The sequence below is a fragment of the Acomys minous genome (assembly GCF_964271855.1).
Source record: "Acomys minous genome assembly, chromosome: 13".
NCBI lineage: Eukaryota > Metazoa > Chordata > Mammalia > Rodentia > Muridae > Acomys > Acomys minous.
This window is the reverse complement of record NC_140495.1, coordinates 13787015-13805646: the sequence shown is the minus strand read 5'-3', so window position 1 is coordinate 13805646 and position 18632 is coordinate 13787015. Positions and strand designations below refer to the sequence as shown.

Below are 18632 nucleotides of genomic sequence, written 5' to 3'. Positions count from 1 at the left end.
TTCAAAAACCAAAAGTAAGATAAAAATAAAATCCAGGGTCTGTGTACACTTGAGCCTGATGTTATCAATAGAATGAATCTGGCTTTGATACAAAGCTGGGATATTTGACTAATTGGTGTTTATAATATTTAGTCACTTGCTTTTTTTTGTAAATGCCCAGTTTCATGGAAATTGACCCCTGTCATTTACTAGTCTATTTTAATCTGTTAATTTTTTATTTTTATTTTATGTGTCTTGAGTCTTTTGTCTGGTTGTATGTATGTCCAGTACATGCATGCAGTAACCTTGGATTTTAGAAAAGGACACCCAGACCCCTGGAACTGGAGTTAGTTGTGAGCTGTTAGTGGGTTCTGGGAACAGAACTGGGGTCCTCTGTAAGAGCAATAAAGTGCTCTTAGCCACTGACTTACCTCTTTGGCTCATTTTGTTCTAAGTTTTAGTATAACTATAGCATGTGCATGGGAGTGGGTACGAGCGTCACAATTCGTGTCTGGAGATGAGAGGACAGCTTTATGGAGCCAGTACTCCTCCCTTGAATTCCAGAGCTCGACCCAGCCAGGTCACCATGGTTGTGCCTTTGCCTACTGAGCCATCTCACTGGACCCAAGCAGTTTACTTCAATAGAAAAACCAGGGTTTCTAAAGGTGACTAATGAATGGGGATAAGGTCATTTCCATTTCCTCATGTAAATTGATTCTTTACAGTTTTATTTTACATTCTTTTACTAAAATAGGCTCTGAGTAGATTACAGTTATACTATGAAGACAAAAAGCTCAAAAGCTAGACATGATGTAATCCAAACCATTCAATATTCAGGGGTCTTGAGGCAAGGAGGTTGTTAGAGGTTGAGACCAGCCTAAACTGTAGAGTAAGATGCTGTCCTTTAAAAAAAAAGGGTAGGGGGTGGGGCTGGAGAAATGGCTCAGAGGTTTAGAGCGCTGCCTGCTCTTCTAGACGTCCTGAGTTCAGTTCCCAGCAACCACATGGTGGCTTACAACCATCTGTCACATGGTCTGATGCCCTCTTCTGCAGATAAAGCACTCATATACGATAAACAAATAAATCTTTAAAAAAAAAAAGCCAGGTGTGGTGGCGCATGCCTTTAATACCAGAATTTGGGGGGCAGAGGCAGGAAGATCGCTGTGGGTTTGAGGCCAGCCTGGTCTATAAAGCAAGTCCAGGACAGCCAGGGCTAACACAGAGGAATCCTGTCTCAAAAAACCTGGGGGAAGAAAGTTATATTTGGTCCAAATGCCATTATTCCTGCAGGGGAGTTTGCCTCCGTAGCAGAGTTCTAAGAAGGAAATCTAGGTCAGCAGCGACTGCTGAAGATGTGGGAGTGCACTTCTGTTCAAACCTCTCATTAATAACACTGACAGTTAGAGGCTGCCTGTTCTGAATGGGGCTCCTGCGAGCTGCTCCAAGCTGTGCTGCAGCTCCCTTTTGGAACCACACTTAGATATATCTTTTCCAGAAAGTGTACCCATGCCTCTGATTTACAACTCTAGGTCCTTTTTAAAGAACAAGAAATATATGCAGAATCACCAAGCCCTTTAGTGTGTATTATATCCATGAGAAGCTGCTCTTTAATTTTTTTTTTTTGATTCCTTAAATGCTTCTCATTCTAAAGAATTGTAGAAATGATCTCTGAAAATACAATTTTCATTCTAATGAGTTCGCAGCCAGCCTGGTCTACAAAGTTAGTCCAGGACAGCCAAGGCTACACAGAGAAACCCTGTCTCGAAAAACAAAACAAAACAAAACAAATCATTCTAAATGCAGACCACTTTCCAAGCAGTTTGGTATATAGTGTGAATGTATTAGTACAAAACATTGTCTAGAAAAAAAATCCCTGTGGCCTATTCCCCCACCTCCTTTTGGTACGGAGTAAAATAAGCCAGCCCCCCAAAATCATTACATGCTGTCTTTATTGTACTCAGATACTAGGGAAGATAAATAAATACAAAAGTTGGGAAATACATGAGAAGAGGAAGGTACAAGAGATGATAGGATGGTTAAATGTAACTAAAGGGTGATGTGGATGTACAAAAAAATGCCACAGCGAAACCCATTCTTTCTATACTAAAGGTGCTTAACATGGTTTGTTTGTTTGTTTTTTGTTTTTTGTTTTTGGTTTTTTGAGACAGGGTTTCTCTGTGTAGCCTTGACTGTCCTGGACTCACTTTGTAGTCCAGGCTGGTCTCGAACTCACAGCGATCCACCTGCCTCTGCCTCCCGAGTGCTGGGATTAAAGGCGTGCGCCACCACGCCCGGCAACATGGTTTGTTTATAGGGAGGTGCAGATCTAAACAACAAAGAAAAAGTAGTTAAGAGGAGAGGAAAAAAAGAAAAAAGTTAGTTTATTGTTTAATGGTGTGTGTGTTTTGTGTGCTGGTGAGTTTCTGTGTCTCAAAGGTTTTTGATTTCTTTGGAACTGTGGTTCCAGGTGGTTGTAGCCACTGCACATGGGTGCTGGGAACTGGGACCAGGTCTGCTGCAAAAGGATAATGCGCTCTCCAGTCTCCAGAAAAAAAAAAACATCGTTAAATGAAAAAAGAATATAATACTTTGTACCACATCCAGATCTGGGACAACTAAAATATGATGGGCACCAATGAAGACATGGTGAAAATAAAGCCAAATTATGTATTGTTGGAATCATGCAGTAGGGTTTGACAATTTTAGGAAGGTTTCCCCATGAATTTACTATGTAGCCCCACAAGTCTGCTTGTAGAATCTATCTAAAAATAAAAGTTTTCGGTGTTCATGGATTATTTATAGTAGCCAAAAAGTGAAAACTACCAAACCTCACCTTAGTAATGGATGAAAGTGTGAGATAGTCACGCAATAGAGTACCATTTGTCTATATTATTTGGAAAGGAAGGAAATTCTGAGTGAGGATACAACAAAAACTTGAAATCATTACTATAAATGAAAGAGGTCAGTTGCTGCTATCAAGTATCTGATACAAGTAAGTCCATAGAAACATAGTTAATGTTAGGGGCTGGGTAGACCTGGGCAAAAGAAGGTTATAGAATTTCTCTTTGGGAATGTTCCAAAGGAAGACCTGACAGAGCTCTGTCAACATGCAAACTCCCCAAATCCTGCACTTAAAAAGGATGAATTTTATTGATGTGAATTATACCTCAATTAATATATTATTAAACAATTAAAAGAAGTCTGTCAAAGTGGCTCAGCAAGCTGGTAAAGGCGCTTGCTGCCAAACTTGATGATTGAGTTCAGTACCACATGGTTCAAGAAGAGAACAGACTCTGACCTCCACAAATAGACTCACATTCTCCTCTCACTCAAACATTCTCAAATAAATGTTGAAATCAACAAAAGGAAACCATTAAGTGTTGCCAGATTTCCCTGTGCCATTTTACATTTTTGTTTATTTGTTTTAAGACAGGGTTTATCTGTAGCCTTGGCTGTCTGTCCTGCAACTTGCTGGCCTCACAGAGATCTGCCTCTGCTACCCACAGTGTCAGGATCAAAGGGATATGGCACCACCACTCAGCCCATTTTACATTTTTAAAAGATTTATTTATTTTATATATTGCATATGAGTGCTTTATCTGCAGAAGAGGGTATCATGTGGGTGCTGGGAATTGAACTCAGGACCTCTGGAAGAGCAGGCGGCGCTCTTAACCACCGAGCCATCTCTCCAGCCCCATCCATTTTACATTCTTAACAGGAAGTTTCCAAGTTTCCCAAATATTAAAATCTTCTGGTATTATCAGTCTTGGTTATCGCTGCTTTTAATTTTTAACTATATTTATTGAGACAAAGCCTCACTGTGTAGACTTGGCTGGCCTGGAGTTTGAGAAGTTGGCCTTGAAATAATCACACAGATGTGCGTGCCTCTGCCTCCTGAGTGCTGGGATTAGGTATGAGTATTTGTATGTGAGTACAGATACCGCAGAGGCCTGATGTGGCAGATGCTCTAGAGCTGGAGTTACAGGTGGTTGTGAGCCACCTAGCATGGGTGCTGGGAGCCAAACTTGTATCCTCTTGCTTTTAACCACTGAGCCATCTCTCCAGCCTTCACTCTTTCCCCAGTGCTTGGGATTTAATTTAGGGCCTTGTGCCTACTAGCCAAGTGCTGTACCATCATTCAGTTACACCCTAGCTGATTATAGACTTTTTAATATTTAATAGTGTGGCTCCTCATTCCCATTTTAATTTCATTTCCCTTAGGATTAATAATAACGAGCTGCTTTTCTATGTGTAATATCCATTGTATATAGTTTATTGAAATGTCCATTATTAAATTAAGTTATAATTGAATTAAACCTTTTCTGCATGTAAGTCCTTTTCAAATTTATGGTCTTTTTTTGTTTTGTTTTGTTTTGGAGACAGGGTTTCTCTGTGTAACTGCTCTGGCTGTCCAGGAACTTGCTCTGTAGTCCAGGCTGGCCTCGAACTCACAGAGATCCACCTGCCTCTGCCTCCCAACTGCTGGGATTAAAGGCGTGCGCCACCACCGCCAGGCCTAAATTTGTGGTCTTTTAAGACTTGTGTTCATGTGTGCTCTTGAGTGAGATCATGCATGTACACACAAACGTATGTGTTTTATAGTCGTATGTGTGGAGGTCAGAAGACAGTCTCAGGTATGGGTCTTCACCTTTCACCTTATTTCAGTCAGGGTAATCTCTACCTCGTGTTTCTTTGTTGGGAGCTCTGGGATCCTAGGCGTGTGATCTGCTAAGTCCATTTTATGTAGATTCTGAGGATCCAAACTTAGGTCAGTAGGCTTGCATGCCAAGTTCTCTGCCTAGTCAGCCATCTCCCCAGCGCTCTTGGTTTTTGGTTTTTTGGTTTTTTTGTTTTTTGTTTTTTGTTTTTCGAGACAGGGTCTCTCTGTGTAGCCTTGGCTGTCCTGGACTTGCTTTGTAGACCAGGCTGGCCTCGAACTCACAGCGATCCACCTGCCTCTGCCTCCCGAGTGCTGGGATTAAAGGCGTGCGCCACCACGCCCGGCTGCGTTCTTGTTTTTTGTTTGTATGTGTGCCTGTGTATTTTCATCTGTGTCTGTCCATATCTTTGAGATGCAGCTTTCAGTCTGGCCTCAGACTCACGCAATAGCCAAGACTGACCTTGAATCCCCTAATCCCATCTAAACTTCCTAGAGTACCTAGGTAACAAGGGTGCATCGTCTAGATTTATGACTTCCAAGTGTTTCCTTTCAACCTTTGGCTTCTTTTTGCCCGTGTGTGTGTGTGTGTGTGTGTGTGTGTGTGTGTGTTGTGTGTGTGTGTTTTGAAGCACAGTCTGGCTTTCCTACCTGTATACCTTTTATGTGCTACTCTGGATAGTGCATTTGTTGATTCTCCAACGTATCTTTCCATAATCTGGAGACCACAGACATTTTACAAGTTGTAATTCTTTCTTTTAGGTCTTTGATCTATCTGAAGGTAACTTTTTTGTTTTTAAAGATTTATTTATTTATTTAGTATACAGTGTTCTGCCTGCATATACACCTGCACACCAGAAGAGGGTACCAGCCCCTCGAGTTAACTTTTATAGATGATGTAAATGAAATGCCCAATTGCTTCTGTGTCCCATGCTGAAAAACTGCAGGGCTGAAGAAATGGATGGCTCAGTGGTTAAGAGTAAGGCTGTGCTTGCAGCAGTCCTGGGTTTGGTTCTCAGAATCCACATGCTATCTCATAACTGAAGCTCCAGGGAAATGATGCCCTTTTCTGACCAGACACACATGTGGCACATGTGCCGGCAAAATACTCATGCACATTTTAAAAAAGAAACGAAACGGCTGTTATCTTTTATTCTTGACCATGGAGTACCTTTCAATTTCCTTCTAGCTTTAAAAAACACCCCCCACAGACTGGAGAGATGGCTCAGAGGTGAAGAGCACTGACTGTTCTTCTAGAGCACCCGGGTTCAATTCCCAGCACCCACATGGCAGCTCATAACTGTCTGTGACTCCCAGATCTGACACCGTCACACAGACATGCATGCAGACAAAACACCAATGCACTTAAAATAAAAATAAACGAATTATTATTATTGGGCTAGACAGATGGCTCAACGATTAAGAAAACTGTCTGTTCTTCCAGAAGGTCCTGAGTTAAATTTCCAGTAACCACATGGTAGCTCACAACCATCTATAAAGAGATCTGGTGCCTTCTTCTGGCCTGCAGGCACACATGTAGGCAGAACACTGTCTATGTAATAAGTAAATAAATCTTTTTTTAACAAGCACACCCACTCCCCTCTTTCTGAGCTTTGTGGCCCACACCTCTAATCTCAGCACTCTCGGAGGCAGAAGTAGGTGGATCTCTTGAATTTGAGGCCAGCCAGGACTACATAGTGAGAGCCTTGTCTGAAAAACACAGAAAACCAAATTTATTTTTTCCTGAAAGGTGTTTATTAGACTTTCTGTCTGAATATTTTGTAAATGCTAGTAGATTGGAAAATAGCAATATCTTGTAATTTATTTTATGTTTGTATCTGAAGGGTCGCCAGTTGACTTCCTCGAAGAAAAAATGGCCTATCAGGATTATCAGAGCCAGAACTGGCCAGAAGATGCAAGCTTTTGTTTCCAGCCTCAGCAAGTGTTAGATACTAACCAGGCTGGTAAGTGCAGGCTGTATGTGACTGCTAAATGTGACCTGTGAGGTAATAGGTGTCAAGGCTGTAACTACCACTAAGATAAAGCATTTTAGCTTCAAATAGCTCAGTAAGGTACAGCCAGAGTATAAAAATTATTTCCATCATGTACCTTTATCTTTATTTATTTTTTATTTTTTCTTTGTTTGAGATGAGTTTTACACTGCAGTCGACACTGAGAATTTTTTTTTCAAAATGCTAGGATTACAAGGGTAATCATACCCAACTCTAGTTACTTTTTCTTCAGAAGCACTTAACTTCCTTTAGTTTCTTATCTTTTCAAAACGAGTTACTAATAAAGTTTATCATATTCATGTATATTAAAACCTAAAGGTTCAGTGCTTCCTTAGCTCCCAAATCCTTTCCAAAGAAATTACTGCAGTAATAATGGTGCTTATTTATGCCAGAGAGTTGACTGTTAAAAGCTGTCTTCTAGTCACAAGATTTTGCTTTATTTTTAAAGACAGACAGTAGCTCACTCTGTAGCCTGGCGGCTTGGCCTGGAACTCTGGGCTTAAAGCATTCACTGCCATACTGATCTCAGTGAGCGTTTAAAATGCAGGGTTTTTCTCAATGTCCACATGAGACTTAAGAAGAAGAAGAAGAAAAACCACTCTACTTGAGTTTGTTTGGTTTGATTTTTTTTTTTTAAGACAAGATCTCATTGTATAATTCATGTTGGCCTTGGAACTTGAAAGTGTTGGTTGGGATTATAGACATATATCTTCAAGCCCAGCATAATTTTGTTTTTAGAGGGTATGTGTGTTTTTGTCCATCCAGCAATGAAATTACAAAGTATGTACTACCAAACCAGACTTCTGTGGGTTCTGGGGAATCTAACTGAGATGTTGATGCTTACATTGCTTGCTGACAAAGCTATTTCCATATCCTCTATTTTCTTTTTGTTTTAATACCGTAAAAGTATGTCTATTAGCATATTGAATTTTTAGTTTCTGCTATACTTTTTAGAATCTTATCAGAGTACTGAGTGTTCTTTCATGAAGTCTTCCCCGCTAGCCCCCAGACAGGGTCTCTCTCTATAGCCTTGGCTGTTCTGGAGTCATTCTGTAGACCAGGCTGGCCTTGAACTCACAGTGATCCACCTGCCTCTGCCTCCCGAGTGCAGGGATTAAAGGTGTGTGCCAAGAACAGTGGATTATATTTTATTGTAACAAATGAATTGGTGAATTTTGTTTCTTTGTCATATATAGTCGTGTTATTTAATTGACTATTGGCAGATACAAATGTAGCAGATCAACATTCATAGGCTATAAGAGATAATTATCTTCCTAATTGTGTTGACTGTGATGTGTCTTTGATTACTTTTTCATTCTAGATCCCTTTAAGATGCACCATGATGATGGCCTGGCAGATCTGCTCTTTGACTCCAGTGAACCCACAAATGCTTCAAGGTTCATAGGGCAGAATCCTCTTCTGGAAGACAGTTATGGTATGGCTTCAGATCGATTTATTATGTCAGATCTAACATCTATCATATTGTTAATAGGGCCATCAGATGAAGACTAATGTAAAATTTGAAACACGAATTTATAATTGCATGTGTGTGCGTGCGCGCGCGCACACACACACAGCGCAGATATTCATGGGACTAAGAGATAGCTTTAAAACACCGGATTACATAACTCCTTGAAGTGACAAACAGAAAGGGTAAGGATTTCTCAGGCCTCTGGTGGCAAATCAGAGAATTCACATTTGAGCTGCTCATAAGACCTTGAATCCTGCTGGACGTGGTAGTGCACACCTTTATTCCCTACACCAGGGAGACAGAGGCAGGCGGATTGCTGAGTTCGAGGCCAGTGTGGTTTACAAAGTGAGTCTAGGACAGCCAAGGCTACACAGAGAAACCCTGTCTCGGGGGGTGGGAAGACCTTGAATCCTATAAAGTATGGTCAGGTTCTTTATCCACGCTCCACTTTTCATGTCTAGAAGAAACTACTTTCTGAGTCTCAGATTTTTATTACTAGTTTATTACTAGATGAGATCTCATGCACCCCAGGCTGGCCTCATACTTGTTATGTAAAAAGGATTACTACCTCTTTTATTCTTCTGCCTCCACTTACCAACTACTGATTATATATGGATGCCACAGGGGTCTGTGCATGAAGCACTGCAATCACAGCCAGGTCTCAATTCTGGGATTACAGGCGAGTGCCACAACGCCCAGCTTCTAGGCGGTTTGTTTTTGTTTTAATTATATATACAGTGCTCTGCCTGTGTGTACACCTGCAGGCCAAAAGAGGGTATCAGGTCTCATTGTAGATGATTGTGAGCCACCATGTGATTGTTGGGAACTGAACTCAGGACCAGCCTTCTAGGAAGGTTTCTCTGTGTAGCCTAGGCTGTCCTGGATCTAGCTCTGTAGACCAGGCTGGCCTTGAACTCACAGAGATCTGCCTGCCTCTGCCTCCTGAGTGCTGGGATTAAAGACGTGCGCCAGCATGTCCGACTTCTAGACAGTTTTTAATAGCCCACTGCACTGAAGATCCTGAATCCTTGAATATTTATCTTCTCATGATCATGATGAAGATCTGGTAATCTTACTGGATGTGGTGGCATATCCCTGTAGTACCAGCTAACAGGAGCATCATCTGAGCTCAGGAGTTTTAAGGCTAACCTAGACACATAGTGAGATTCTATCTCCCAAAAAAGAAAGAAATTTAATAGTTGATAATGGCTTGGACCATCTTATATTGTCTCTGACATAGACGAGCATAATCTCTTTATTTGCCAACTTGTAGTAGTTAGACATTTTCATAAAGGCAGATTCAAATCTTGTTTTATCGGTGAATGAGGGCTCACAATAATCTGCTGTCTACTATATTCCACTAATAGTGATGTTGGGAGTGCTCGGTCTCCACTATTCTAAATCTTTGTGATGTCCAGTAGAAAGAAACCTATAAATATTGGTTCCTGGTGCTATGGGGTATATACTATTCTGCTTGGAAACAGTTTATCTCAAGCCTGGACTGTAGAGGTGGCTCAGGTATTAAGAGCACTTGCCCTTTTAGGAAAGGACCAGAGTTTGGTCTAGCACCCACACAAGGAGGCTCACAACCACAAGCAACTAGAGCTCCCGGGGATCTAGTGCTCTCTCTGGCTTCTGCAGGAACCTGTATACAGGAACACATGCACACACTGTTAGTCACGGCACAAGGCGTCAGCAGGTGGCTCTCTGTGAGTTTGAGGTTAGCCTCATCTATGTAGAGAGTTCCAGAATAGCCAGAGCTTTATAGTGACACTATATCTCAAAAATATAACAAATGAAGTAAATAAGTAAATCTTTAAAAATCAGTAATTAACCTTAAACAGAATATGCCAGCAGGCTTTCCTCTAAAACCTCTGGTTTTTTGGTTTGGTTTGGTTTGATTTTGTTTTTTCTTTTCTTTTTTTCTTTTCAAGACAGAGTTTCTCTGTGTTTATCCTTGGCTATCCTGGACTCACTTGGTAGACCAGGCTGGCCTCCAAATCACAGGGATCCACCTGCGTCTGCCTCTCAAGTGCTGGGATTAAAGGCATGCGCCACGACACCCGACATGGTTTTGGTTTTTCAAGACAGGGTTTTTCTGTGTATCCCTGACTGTCCTGGAATTTTTAGACCAGGCTGGCTTCCCTTCACAGAGATCCACCTTCCTTTGCTTCCCAAGTGCTGGGATTAAAGGTGTGGGCCACTACCACCTGAAAACCTCTGCTTTATTGTTCTTTGGGTTTGTGTCTTGACAACACATGTCACTTATTTAAACTGTCAAATGCCTTTCCCCCCATTGATGACCACATTTAAATCTGTGTTTCAATATTAGGTACGCTTCCCTGTGACTCAGTTGTTCCTGTGGCTGTTGTTTCTCAGGAGTGGTCTCTGGAAACCCAAAACTCTGCACACTCAGAGTCCTTCGTTTCCCCAGAGGTTATTGTGGAAACTCTACAGCCAGCATCAGGTAAATCATTGAAAACTGTCAGTTATTGGTTGTGGCATCAGTAATCAGGGAAAGCACTCACACTTTCTCAGCAGCTTGCAGCAGATACAGACAAACAGATATACCTGTCTCACCACAGAATCCTACCTGTGGTGGCACTCACTTTGTAGACCAGGATGGCCTCACACTTGGTCTGTCTGCTTCTGGTTATTTTTTGTTTGCTTGCTTTTTGGGGGTGGGGGGTTCAAGACAAGGTTTCTCTATGTAGCCTTGGCTGTCCTGGACTCGCTTTATAGATCAGGCTGGCCTCGAACTCCACCTGCCTCTGCCTCCAGAGTGCCTGCTTCTGCTTCTTGAGTGTTCTGATAAAAGACATACACCCCAATGCCTTGCTTGATGTAGACTTTTAAACTCTGGGATGATGTAACCTGTGCTGGCCTTGACCTTGAGCCATTCCTCCTGCCTTACCCTACCAAATGCCAGAACTGGAGACCTGAGCCAGGGTACTCTTTCATGACCTCTAGGAGAGGAAATAACCACATGTTGCCTTTTTAATATTATGCACCTGTGTTCTTTTCTTTAAATGTGTGTTTTCTTTCTTGGCCATGTCTACTCCGTATCTTGTGTTCTTAGTACACTTGATCTTAGCCAAATGGCCAAGAAGTAATGACTTAGCCTTTTAACATTGTATTACTCTTTTATTTATTTATTTATTTATTTATTTTTAGAGATTTATTTATTTTAATGTAGATAAGTACTGTCTGCTTATACACATGCAGGCCAGAAGAGGGCATCAGATCTCATTATAGATGGTTGTGAGCCCCACCATGAGGTTGCTGAAACTGAACTCAGGACCTTTGGAAGAGCAGACAGTGCTTTCAACCACTGAACCATCTCTCTAGCCTCTGTTTTACTCTTTTAAATGTTGAGTTTGTCAAAGACAGACATCATACATTAATTCTGCAGCTGGGCAGTGGTAGTGCTCACCTTTAAGGCAGATGCAGGTGCATCTTTGTACGTTCAAGGCTAGCTTGATCCTACAGAGCTAATTCCAGGATAGCCAGAGCTACACAAAGAAACCATGTCTCAAAAAAACCCAAAAAATTAAAAAATAAGGAAAAAAAGGTTGATAGTCATAAAAGCCAAGTATTTCTGGTTTCCTAAGAAAGTAGTTTTCATTTATTTAATTTTTTTATGATTTTCAATTTTTTTTGATATGACTGTTTCATCTGTTTCTATACAAGTGCATCATATGTGTTCCTGGTACCTACAGAGGCCAGAAAAACATCATCAAACTGGAGTTACAGATGCTTGTGAGCCACCATGTGGGTGCTGGGAATAGAGCCAAAGTCTGTCTGTCTGTCTTTTGTGTAGTGGGGTTTTTTTTGTTTGGTTGGTTTTTTTGTTTGTTTTGGGCGGGTGGGGGCGTTTCTCTGTAACAACAGCTCCTCTGGCTGTCTTGTACCACCAGGCCGGCCTTGAACTCAGAAAGGTTCACCTGCCTCTGCCTCCTGGTGGTGTGTACTACCACCATCCATCTTGGTAATAGAGCCCAAGTCTTTAGAAAGAGTAGTCATGGCTCTTAACTGCTGAGTCATCTCTCCAGCCCAGAAAGTAATTAAAAAAAAAAATCTGTGTGTGTGTGTGTGTGTGTGTGTGTGTGTGTGTGTGTGTGTGTGTGTACACACACATGTGTTTGAGTCTGTGTGTATATGTGGTGGAGGTCAGGGGATGCCTCCTGGGAGTCAGTTCTCCCCTTCACCATGTGGGTCCTGGGGTTGAACTCAGGCCATCAGGCTTTACAGCAAGTGCCTTTCCTTGCTCAGCCATCATCCTGGACAGAGAAAGTAATTTTTAAATGCAGGCTTATGTGTAGATAATACTAGGCCCTACATTTTTTTAATGACCTTTTTTCCTTAATTGTATTTATTTTTATTTTATGTGCATTGATGTTTGCCTGTACGGACATCTGTGTGAGGGTGTTGGGTCTTCTAGAGCTGCAGTTACAGACAGTTTTGAGTGCCATGTGGTTGCTAGGAATTGAATCCAGGTCATCTGGAAGAACATCTAGTGCCCTTAATCTCTGAGTTATCTCTTCAGCCCTGCTAGGTCCTAAATTTTTTAAACTTCATTTCCTCAGAGCTTTCCAAGGAAGTAGAAGTAGAATCAGAAAAAGAGCAGCTGCCAACTAAAGCATTGGAAATGGCGACAGAACAGAAGACCACTGATACGGTGCCATCTAGAGAAAAAGAGCTAACTCCATCCTCAGACATGACACCAGGCACAGAAACAGAGGTATCATTGGCTGAAGACACAGAAGAGACCACCAGACCAGATGCCATATTGGCAAATGTCATTCAGCCATCCGTTGAATCAGATATGTTCCTGGCTGAGGACATGGAACTACCCGTGGGAGCAGTCTCTGTTAAGGACATCATACTGCCTGCAGAAGCAGATGTATCTTCAACCCAGGATCTTACACCACCCACAGAAACAGAAATGGTCCCAGGCAAGGCTGTGACACTGCCCAAAGAAACAGAAACAACACCTCCAATAAAAATGGACCTGGCACCACCTGAGAACGTGGTACTTCCCAAAGAAACAGAGCTAGCCCCAGCCAAGGGCATGATTTCACTCTCAGAAATAGAAGTGCCACTGGCAAAGGATGTTGAGTCCTCTACAGAAATACGTGTGGCTGAGGAGGTAGTCTTGTCCTCAGAAACAGAGGATGTGGCACTCCCCTTAGAAACAGAAGGATCCCTGGGCAAGGACATGACTCCATCACCAGAAACAGAAATGACCCTGGGCAAGGATATGACTCCACCCACAGAAACTAAATTGGGCCTGGTCAAAGACATGGCTCCATTCCCAGAATCACAAGTGGCTCTGGGCAAGGACATGGTTACACTTCCAGAAGCCAAGGTGACTGAGTTCAGCAAGGTGGTCCCACTTTCAGAAAAAGAGGTAGCCTCAATCAAGGACGTTCCTCTGCCTGCAGAAGCAGAGGCTCCCCTCGCTAAGAATGCCATTCTGCACTCTGGAACAGAGGTGACTCCAGCCAAGGATGCCGTTCTATCCTTGGAATCAGAAGTAGCACCAGTTCAAACTAAAGACAAGGAAACCTCACAGACCCAAGAAGCACTGAGCGAAGAGTCCCAGTTGGAGTCTGTGCAGCACAAAGGACAGTCAACAGTACCTCCTTGCGTGATCTCACCAGGTACAGGCTTTGGCTTTCTCTCAGTATCCTCTCTGCTGAGATAGAGACTAGGGGCCAGAAGTATTCCTGATAAAACATAGCCTCATTGCTTTGCAGGTCCACTCATATTCCTTCTAATCAGTGTCCTCACCCTCTCCTTCCTCTGATGGCTAGTCTTATTCTTTGTTCATCCTTGCTTTGCTTCCAGACAAGTGAACCAGTAGGATAAGATTCATAAGCCATCATTACATTATCTACATAGTGACTTGCATCTATATGCACTGCCTTTACCTTTCTCCTGGTTTTATGGCTAAACTGTCTTCTAAAGCCAACCTCCCCTCATTTGGCAACAAGTCCTGTCTTCTCTACTTAGGTATACTGCTTCCCAGTCATCATTTTCTTTCTGTTACTCATTAATTAAATCTTTTTTCCATTGGATCATCCTCACATTTGCTTTTTAGATTTTGTCTTATTTTATCTACAAAGATAAAAGTAGTTCTGGGAAAATGCCTATTTGTGTAAAGGCACTAGCTATGAAGCCTGACAACCTAAGTTCAATTCCTGGGACCCACATTGTGAGCGAGGAGAACCACACAACATACTGTTCGCTGACCACATGGATGCTGTGGCACACATGCTTCTCCACCCAAGATAAATAAAAATTAATTTTAAAAAAGGAAAAAGGAGGAGGGGTTTCCCATGGACTCTGCCTTCCTGTTGCCCCTCCCTTTTTCTGTTCTTTAGTGTTGGAGTATGCTATAAAATACATTCTCATATCCAATTTATGGTAGATGAAAAATTAGTTTGAAATACTATTTCTCTGAAACTTACATGAATTTTACTCTTCCCTCTAGAACCAGTCAAAGTTGCAGACCAAGAGTCTACCTTGCCAGTAGATGAAGGGTCTCCATTAGAGAGGTTAGAGCAGAGGGAAGCGTCAGGCATTCAGCCTTCTGAGCTTGGTTCAGGTAAGTTAGGAGTCCTTGGAATGCTGCAACTAGGGGCAATGGGGTGATGATGGGTCATTACTTAGTTCTTGCTTGTGTTTTGGTAGTTATTATTACAACAGTTTTCTTTAGTACATTCCATTTCTTGAAACAGAAAATTGGTTTCTTACATGTTTACTGTTCTGTCATTCAAGAACTCTACATTTTGATCCAGTTGAGCTTTTTACTATTTTGTCATGGTTTTTGGCATGTTATTTTTATCTTCTCAGTTTATTAAACTATCTTAAGGCAATTATTTCAAATGTCTTAATTTATTATAAGTATATCTGGCAACAATTTTGACCTGAGATGATCTTTTATAGACCCAGCTAAGCACAAAAAATGATTTAGAAAACAGTCTTTGTGAATGAATGGATGGTGTGAAAATAGACTGAACTTTGTATTTAGAAATGATAACAAGCAATTTATTGTTTGGAATTTTAGCCAAGTTCATGTATTGCAGGTACCCCTCCCTCACAAGGTAAACAAGTTTGCAGACCCAGTGACCGCAGGTCAGCCCGGTCCAAGCCTGCCAGGGTCCCTCCTGAGCTGCTGGAAGGTTCTCCTTCATGGAAGATTCTTGATCCCAGGCTGGGCCCCTGCCCATTTTCTGAGTTGGGTTGGGTCTCTGGTACATCTTCCTGTGGTGAGCATGGGAACCAAAGAAAAATTATTCATCCTGAATTCCTAGTACCCCAGAGAGATCTTGGCAAGGAAGCCAGGGATATAGAAAGAATGCCAATGATGATGAAGAAGAAGAAGAAGAAATCAAAGCAAAAGAGATATCCTCAGTCCCGAGCTGAGACTGAGCATTGGGGTGATGACAATGCAGATGAGCCCAAAGATCGGCCTGTGGCTCCTGGGTCCCTGAAACCAGGCCCCAGCAAGGCTCCTACTGTGGGTACAGAGTATGGACTTGTATCCACAGACGTCTTGACACTTGACTGTACAGAGAGTCACAGGGTGGCTTCACTTCCAGATCAGCCTCCGGAAACTATGGTAAATGCTCAGCTGACGCTGAGAGTGGAGGAAGACCACAGGGGTAGCAGTCCAGTGTCAGAGAGCCAAGACAAGAACTTGCTGCAGCAAGAGGAACACAAGTCCCCGGCTGTATCTCATCTGAAGCCTTTAGTGGGGACAAACAGGACAGTGGGCCTATGTAGTTTGAAAGGAACTCCCATAGACAGTGATGTACACAAAGTGGAAAAACTGCTAGGGAGCTCTTCCCCCATATTGGGCCAAGAGATTAGGAATAGAGTTCCAAAACCTACAACAGAGAAAGTGCTGTCAAACATGACCCTCACTTCAACAGCAAACAATCCATTAGAAGACCTTCTAAAAGAAGAGAATAGTGAAAGTAAAATGCCTAAACTGCAGATGTTTCCAGACAGAGATGTTACAGAAATAAAACCAGAGACCTCCCCCATACAAAAAGAAGGAACTAGTCTGTTTGCTTCTAAGGAGCTGAAAGACCAAGAATTAGTTCAGGCTCCTGAGCTAGAGGGTGAGCTGTTTAAGAGAATGACAGGTGATGGCAAAAGCAGGAAGGGAAGGGGTTCTGGGAAAGTCAGAGCAGGCTCTGGGCAGTTAGGAGCCAGATCCGAGGTGCCATTCCTTCTGAAGAGTGAGAAGGAAGGGAGAACTATTCTTTTTCCAAGTGAGCCAGTCCCTGAAACTGGAGTAGTGAGTACCGAGGCTCCCAGAAGAGAGCTAGGCTTGGATTCTTCAAAGCAACCAGGGCCTGTTGCTGATGTCACTGAGGCAGTGATGAGGGTAGGCAAAGAGATGGCGGATGGTGGTGTGGGAGGCACCATGCAGCCATCGATGGCTTTGGAAACTGGGTCAAGCTTGACCCAGACTTCAGACACTAGGACAGAAAGAAGTGCTGGGGTTAAAAATATAAGCATCAGTAACCAGAGCAAGGAAGGGAAATGTCCTTTGGTCGATCATGAGTCAACTCCCTGGATTTCTGAAAAGACTAAAAAAAGAGGCAATGAAGGCAGAAACAAAAAGTTTAAAAATAATTACCCTGTACAACCTAGCAGAATGGGGGGCAAGGAGGAAGTGGTCAGCCAGCCTTGTGAAGAGGAGGAGAGTGAAGATGGTAATGCTGCCTATAGAAAGAGAGAATTAGAGCAGTTTTACCCTAAAACACACGATCCTTTGCTCTCACATGTATCATGCACACCCACAGTAGAACTTGCTGATAAAAAGAGTGGAAATGTTGAATCTAGTTCTGTTGACCTTGGGGCTCTTGTGGAGAGTAAACCAAATGTGGTCCAAAGTTCTGCTGTTACTACCGACCCAGCTACCAGGGTGGCAGATGTGAGCTCCCAAGACCCAATCCAGAGGACAGGTTTTGTTCCCTCAGTAGAACCTGAGGAAAACAAGACCCACAAAGCCAAGGGACACTCTGCAGTGGCTGACAAACCTAATAAAAGGAGTAATGATGGGAAATGTAAAAAGGCTAAAAATAGTTTTCCCGAGAAACACATTTTGGACATTAAGACAGATACAACAAAAATACATATTCCCATGGAAACCACAGGAGACTGCAAAATTGAAGGAATGGGATATATGGATGAAAATAGAAATATTACATTTACGTCTGGGAGAGCACCATTAGGGCTGATGAGTGAGTCAGCTCCTCTAGAGGCTATGGGATCAGCAGGCTGTGAAACACTGCGCTGTCCTAATCCTCAAGTAGTAAAGGAAGATGATTCCTTCCCAGACACTTCTAGAAAATTCCCAGCTCAGAATTCCAAATTGTTAGCCCAAGATTCATGTAGCAAAGACAGAATCCCAGGTCAAGAAAGGTCCAAGGCTCCCTCTGATGCTATGCCCTGTATTAGCCCAGGAGGTGCCCCAGAGAAGTTCAGCAGTCATGCAGATCACTCTCTTAAGAACAAAGGTGAGCTTGCTGGTTGCAGGAAGGATGCAGTAGGGACAGTCCCTGAAAGGCAGGAGGTAGGAGAGTCTGGGCCAGAGCAGCATGGCCCCTCTAAGAATTCAGCCCAGCACACCACAGAGCCAGCTAAAGGACACTTCCTTCCTGGTGTGCTCACAGAAAGCCAGAGCCTGCCAGAAGAGGTCAGAGTCCTAGATACACATCCAGACAATGGAGATTTGCCAGCATCTCTAGTGAAGAAAGAGAAGAGAACTGAGAAAGACTCTGCCCCAGTTCCAAACCCTGACCCTCTTAGAAGTAAAGAACAGAAATTCAGTTTGTCTGAGGACCAAAATGAGAAAGAGAGAGATTTTAAGAGTCTGGATAATTTGGAAAGGAGGGTAGATATCACTCTAGAAAATGAAAAGGATAAATTAAAAGAAATGAGTCTATCTTGTGAAGTCACAAAATTGCAGTGTGCTGCCATGCTAACAATGGAACTTGAGTCTGATGTCTCCTGTGGCAGCATTGAGGGGGAAAGTAAAGTAGTGGTGACTGCTTACAAGGATCCTCAAGTCCCAGAGTTCAAAGGTATCGGGGTCGAAGCACCTCAGAAGATGATGGGGATGTCTGAACTGAAGGTGCTGGGTGAAAGGAAGAAGGAAGATAAAGGCAGAATGGCAGAGCCAGTGAAAGGTTACATGAGACCCACCAAGTCTCGAGGACTTACTCCACATTTCCTCAAGTCTGCAAGTCAGGACCGAGAGAGATCCAAGCAGCTCAAATCCAGTGGTATGACCCTGCCTTGGGTAGTGTGTGTATGCGTGTGTGGCTTTTGAGTCAGCATCAAAAAAGCAAACAGCTTGTGCCTTGGTTCCATTCAGACTCTAATCGTCCTTGTTGATCATTGGTTTGTTGGCATGAAAACCTGTAACTGCTACTTAAGCATTTTTTTTTTTCAGCTAAAGCATGCCCTGTGTTCAGCTTGAGGAGACTGG

The 18632-nt window shown here is 42.6% G+C and overlaps 1 protein-coding gene across 16 annotated transcripts in view; it reads left to right on the top strand.

Moving 5' to 3' along the window:
* The window catches only part of MAP4 (microtubule associated protein 4), a 131638-nt gene that overhangs the window by 70331 nt on the left and 42675 nt on the right, over positions 1 to 18632 (top strand). For 12 of the 16 annotated variants that reach the window (XM_084752541.1, XM_084752532.1, XM_084752547.1 and 9 more), the window contains exons 4-9: positions 6481 to 6600; positions 7970 to 8083; positions 10452 to 10586; positions 12706 to 13782; positions 14616 to 14729; positions 15211 to 18426. In XM_084752541.1, coding sequence (XP_084608667.1) covers positions 6481 to 6600; positions 7970 to 8083; positions 10452 to 10586; positions 12706 to 13782; positions 14616 to 14729; positions 15211 to 18426 — 4776 coding nt within the window. The remainder of the gene's footprint in view (positions 1 to 6480; positions 6601 to 7969; positions 8084 to 10451; positions 10587 to 12705; positions 13783 to 14615; positions 14730 to 15210; positions 18427 to 18632) is intronic. The other 4 variants (XM_084752538.1, XM_084752537.1, XM_084752536.1 and 1 more) reach the window with 1 other exon arrangement.